General features: G+C 44.2%; 1 protein-coding gene across 1 annotated transcript in view; it reads right to left on the reverse strand.

Annotated features, from left to right (window-relative positions):
- SHMT2 (serine hydroxymethyltransferase 2) overlaps positions 1 to 5,130 on the reverse strand; it is a 157,039-nt gene extending 151,909 nt beyond the window's left edge. The window contains exon 1 of the mRNA XM_063952424.1: positions 4,920 to 5,130. Coding sequence (XP_063808494.1) covers positions 4,920 to 4,952 — 33 coding nt within the window. The 5' untranslated portion in view covers positions 4,953 to 5,130. The remainder of the gene's footprint in view (positions 1 to 4,919) is intronic.
- Positions 5,131 to 6,145: the final 1,015 nt, after the last annotated feature.

Genomic DNA, 6,145 nt, shown 5'->3' on the forward strand with positions numbered 1-6,145 from the left:
TGCAGCTACCACCCACCTCCCTTAGTGCAAGCCATGAGAAGACTGAGCCCAGTGGGGTGGGTGGGCAGTACCACCATCGCTTGGGCACTACTGCACCACGCCAAGCCTCAGAGCGGCTATACAAACTGTAGCATGCGTAGCCTGAATGTTCGAAGAACACTCCAGCCACAACTGCAGCAGCAAAACTAGCCGTAGATGCAGGAGCAGCAAAGGTGCCACCCCCAGGCCACTCTGCCCTGTGCGACACCACCTGCTGCACTGCTCTCATTAAGGCCCTGTCATTTTGTACCATTAGAATTCCCAGAGTCAGACTATGGGGAGACGTATAAAACAGTTGTGTGAGATAAAGCAGGGAAGTTGCCCATAGCAACCAACTTCAGTCATTTTATACACCAAGGGTAGGCAACCTGTAGCCCTCCATCTGCTGTGGAACTACACACCCCAGCATCCTGTCACAGATTTTCTGTTAGGGCATACCGAAAACATCATTGTCTTGCAACCACATCACTAGAAAATACGTATCGGCCCAAAACAGGAAACCAGCACCGCATCTATTCTAAATTATCATTGTCTGGCAAGCCTGTCACCTGTAGTGACATATCGCATCAGTAAGGAAAGCCAGTACTATGTCTATCGCTTTCTGTTTAAGACCGTCACCGGGATACTGCATTACCGTAAATGCCCGGACGCTGTGCCACCGGATGTGACGCACCAAGAGGGGTGGAAGTTGCCATCTGTAATACTGAATACTGGCAGTCACATGACCGGCGACTAAATCTCATGGGGGCAACACTATTGGAGTCTCCATGACATTGATCAATAATATTAGGAAAGAGACGATTAGACGACTGGACTGTTAGTGGCATTTCTAGTCAGCTGTTTTATGTCTAGGTAGAATTGAGAATAGAATGTGATTGGTGTATTTGGACTTTTAAGGAAAGGCTGGACAGTAATTGGAGGACACTTTGCCTTGATAAAGACACCAGAAGGGGTTGAAACGCGTTGGTATTTTTAGGACCGTCTGATACCAGTATTGAAGAAGCAGATGTCTGCCGGACTGGAACCGGGATGTACTCTGGTGACTATAACACACTTTTATATAGGACTGCTCATTACCACGCCACCTTACTTAAGGATTGTCCTATTGTGCTCTGTGGGTATTTACTATCATTACCCCTGATTGTTACTCATTTTATCTGTCATGTTATTGTGATTAAATACAGTATTATGCTATGACATTGTTTGCTGATCCTATACATCATAATCTGGCGAGAACATTGGAAATTGAATTGTGGAGTTCTCATAACACTGACCAGTACCTTTGAGACATGGGAAACTTCGGTCAATGATGTACTGTATTTGATTTTTTCCCTTATAAATTTTTACATTGTAATTTATAATTTAAAATACATGTTGATTCATGCATTTGGTGAAAGTACACTGGCAGTGAAGGAGAATGTGTTGATATGGGGTAGTAATGGTGTTGCTAAAGAGATAAGGAAGTCTGTTGCTACACGAGATGTAGCAACAGCCCTATGCGGCCCTTGAAGAGTTTCAGGTTGCTCTATCACTCACTTAGCACCTTCTATAAAATTAGAGACCCATCGGGGTTTTGCACAGTAGCCCATCTCTGGCCACTGGAACAGCAATGCAAGTTATAATGCTGTGCATGGGACCTCTAATCACATGGAACAAGTCACAATGGATACCAGCAATTCAGTGCCAGGGACTTTATTTCACAGATCACATGTACCAGTCACAAGATTGTGTTTATCTTGGCTATAATGGCTGGGATGCTTCCATCAGTGCACTACTAATGTAATGGCTGACAACACTGTCATAAGCCAATAAGCCACTATTTTCTATAGCTCACTGGGAAAAAAATGCAGCTATGACTTTCTAGAGAAAGGTTTTCCTGAATGTCTGGCTATGCCAGGGAGAACGCATTTCTGTTCTAATATACGAATAGAGTCATAAAAACACACACACACACACAAAAAAAAAGCAACAAACGTATGGAACATATGAAAAGATCACAGGCTTGTATGTAACCAAAATATGTTACACACAACAGCATTGATGGCTATTAATGAATGAATGGTTCTGTAAACCCAGCACGTTTCATAATCAGCACATACTTTCACTTGATCCTTAACAGAGTTCAAGTCCAAAGAATAATGGTAAATCCCATGTTTACTACTTCAGCTCAATGTCTGCTGTGCTATTCCCCCCTCCCAAACAGACGCCATGTACTTACAATCAAGGTCCACTGCTTCCAGATAATAGGAAAAAACACACTCAATCCAGTTACACTGGGGCTAGCCAGCTGTGGCTGCTATAAAATTTAGGCAGGAGATGTGCAGACACATATACACAGCTGCAAGGTAGAGAACCAACAAAATTGGGCTATAAAGTCAGCAGAGCGTGGCATGTCTCTTAAGAGATCATAATAAACCTATTTCCAGCCACTTACTAGAACACACAACACTATACCGACGCTGTTGTGCATAATACTCGTGTATTATGAATATTAAACTTGTGCTAAGGAAGGATAACGCCAACTAAAGAACGCATGCAGATTTATAATGTGCAAGAAATACTAAAACTGCTTTAATTAATTACTTTGTTGATAGAAATACAAAACCTATTTACTGAAAAGGGTATTGTGTTTACCACTGACTGAGAAAATACTGTCCGGTATGCGGTTAGCATACTGCTCGTCGGGATAACCATACCGCTGCCGGTATACCGGCTCGGCAGGTGATTCCCCCTCTATGGGTGTCCACGACACCCATAGAGGGAGAATAGAACCTGTGGCGAGCGTAGCACCAAGCCGCAGCGTGGTGAGTACAGCGAGCCCGTAAGGGGCTTCGTTGAACTCGCCCCCAGACGGCATTTTACCGCTCGGGATGCCGATGTCTGTATAGTGACATTCAGAATCCTGTGTAGCGGTAAATCATACCGAACCCAGTGCATTCTATGACAACGGGAAACCGTACCAATGTTTAGAGAGAGACAGTAGCATTTAGTCCCACTATACAATGATATGCAATTTGCAATTGTTTAATTATGTCCATAGTTCCTGCTGAAAGTAATTACTAATGCGTAGCTCAGATACACATGGGGAATGTTGGATATAGGAACTAGATGAATTTCTACATAGAACTCACCCACTAACGACATGTCATTTCACATGTGAATGCGAGATATACCAAAAATAAAAGAAATGTTGGATACTCCATTATTTACTATGAACATAGCAGCAGGCTAAGGGTATTTGTTATATATGGATCAATTCATCTGTGCAACACCTAATTTGCAATTAACATGGTTCCATGCATCTTTACGAACAAATGGTTTTTTGTTGTTTAACACGGATAGCTCATATTTTCTTTGCGTCTACAAGGAGATGAAAACACATTAGGGGAGATGTATCAAGGCCTAGAGAGATAGAATCTTCACATTGCAAAGACTGTGCTAGAAAATTCACAGTTTGATGCTTTGGGCAAGGTCTCACCTTTAGCCCTCTCAAAGGCTTGATGCATCTCCCCTAGTATTTGGACCGTAATTGATGCAAGGTACTAAAATGGACTTAAGTGATAGTTAACATTTGGCCATAGATTGTGTAAAAGGAATTTGGTTAATTACATTATAAATAACATCTATAAACACGTGGTGGGAAAGTGGCTATCATTGCTGCTACAGCCTTGAAGGGGTGTATGTAGTAAACCTTGGAGAGACAGAAACTGGATGGCGCAAAAGTACCAGCCAATCATCTACTGTCATGTTACAGGCTGGGGGGTCCATTTACCAAGGCTTGGATAAAGAGATAAAGTGGACGGAGATAAAGTACCAGCCAATCAGGTTCTAACTGCCATGTTACAGGCTGTGTTTGAAAAATGGCAGTTAGGGGCTGATTGGCTGTATCTCTCTCCCAGGCTTAGTAAATAGACCCTTGGTTTGAAAAATGACAGTAGATGGTTGGTTGGTTGGTACTTTATCTCCATCCACTTTCTCTCCAAGGCTTAGTACATAGACCCCTTGGTTTTCTTAAGGTTCACTACCAGGGCATTATCTGCGTGGAAACTGTATGATCTGCTCAAGCTCCAGTTTCCTCCCGCAGTCCTAAAAGACATACAGTACTGGCAGGTGAGCTGGCTTCCTATGGAATGTGTCTTGGTGGTCTTGTTATATGAAGGTTACATGACAAGCTCTACTGGTGCAGGTACACATCTGAATTTGAAAGGGGAGGGGGTAAATAAATAGGGAATGGGTGAGTTGGGTCAACCATCATTTTAACAGCAGATGTGTCAAGTAATAGTCACACATATGAATTAAATAGTCACTCCACTATGTTTCATGGGCCATGTTTTATGTGACTGCAATTACAGTTACGCAACAATACCTTAAAAGAATTGCATCATGTTGTAATAGAATGGTGTGTATCGCTTTACATAACTGAGCTAGTAGATAGGCCAATTCCATAACAGAACACAAGGCTCTCTAGGAAAGCAGCCACTTCACTATTCACAGTATGAATATTACTGGAGCTCTAATGCCAAAACTGTATACGATTATTCCAGGATAGAAATCCAGATCATTAGGGGCTGATTAAGGACAAATGTACAAAGTTCTGCAAAGAACCGGTGTGGGTGATTGCCACTGTCAGTCAGGTAATGAGTTACTGGTACTGCACGGATTGCAGGGAAGGCAGCCACACACAGCAGTGCGGAGGGTGCACGGCAGGGAACACATCTACAGAGCCAGCAGATACCTGGTTACTTTCCGGCTGACAGCATGCATGCATGCAAAACAGCTGTGCTGCCCACAAGTCCCAGCAACTCGCTGCTGACCCAATCAGCTACAAGCGATGGGAGCCGTCTGTGTTAGCGCTGCACGGACACCCTACCGGCACTTACCTGGGCCAAGCGCCGTAAAGAGAAAGGCAGCATGTCTTGTGGCTGCAGCAGAGCACCTGGGACCGGGCCTCCCGCAAGGTGGTAGAGGTGATGATGGGATACAGAGAGACACGTGTGAGAGAGGCGCCTGCGCACTCCGGGGCTGCCACGCTACTGCCGCTGTCGCTGACTCCTGAGTCCTGGCAGCCGAGCACGCCGCGCATGCGCCTTACACGCTGTGTACTGTGCGGTCCAGGAAGTGGCTGGCAGGCTGTGGGCTGTAGTATGTTGTACTGAATTATGTGCACGATGTAACCAAACCAACACTCTGTAAACGAGGAAACAAGGTTTTATCCATCTCAGACAGCGTGTATCCGTGCTGTGAAGGATGAGTACAAATTTTATAGATGCTGCATTGTACTCAATGTCGCTAGGCTAGAGGCTACCCCCTCCCCCATGCTGCTGATTGATCATGGAGGAATTGAGATTTATAGTGCTAGTCAATTGCCAGTGGAATAAGAGTGAAATGTAAAATACAAATATGATCCCTGTTTGCTAGAATAGGGTTTGGTAGCGTATTTCTCATGACACCTAACTTTATATGGTGCCACAAGGGTTCCGCAGCGCCCAATTACAGAGTACATATGCACATAATCAAAACAGGAAAACTGACTTACAGTTGAAGACAATGTAGGACAAGTACAGGGTAACTAAGCATAACTACACCAGTAAACAACATAGAGATAAATTCCAAGGTGGTTAAAAAACTGCAGGATTTGGGTAGTTGAGGATTATTAAAGTAAGAGAAAGGATAAGCACATGAGGGAAGAGGGCCCTACTCGTGAGAGCTTACATTCTAAGGGGAGGGGTAGACAGACAGGGGTGACACAGATGGGGTACATTGAGAGCGTGGAACAGAGGGTTAGGATGAGATTTGGCTGGGTTTGGTAAAGAAATGGGTATTAAGAGCCCGTTTGAAGTTCTGTAGGGAGGTGGAGAGTCTCAGGGGGAGAGGTAAAGAATTCCAGAGAAAGGGAGCAGCTTGTGAAAAATCTTAGAGATAGGAGTGGGAGGTAGTAATCAGAAGACAGGAGAGTCAACGTGCATTAGCAGAGCAAAGAGGATGGGTGGGAGAGTAAAGGGAGATAAGGTCAGAGGTGTAAATGGGAGAGGAGTGGGTAAGTGCTTTGTAAGTGAGTGTGAGAAGTTTGAATTGGATTCTGAATGGGAAGGGAAGCCAGTGAAGG

This window comes from Pseudophryne corroboree, chromosome 2, assembly GCF_028390025.1.
Source record: "Pseudophryne corroboree isolate aPseCor3 chromosome 2, aPseCor3.hap2, whole genome shotgun sequence".
Lineage (NCBI taxonomy): Eukaryota > Metazoa > Chordata > Amphibia > Anura > Myobatrachidae > Pseudophryne > Pseudophryne corroboree.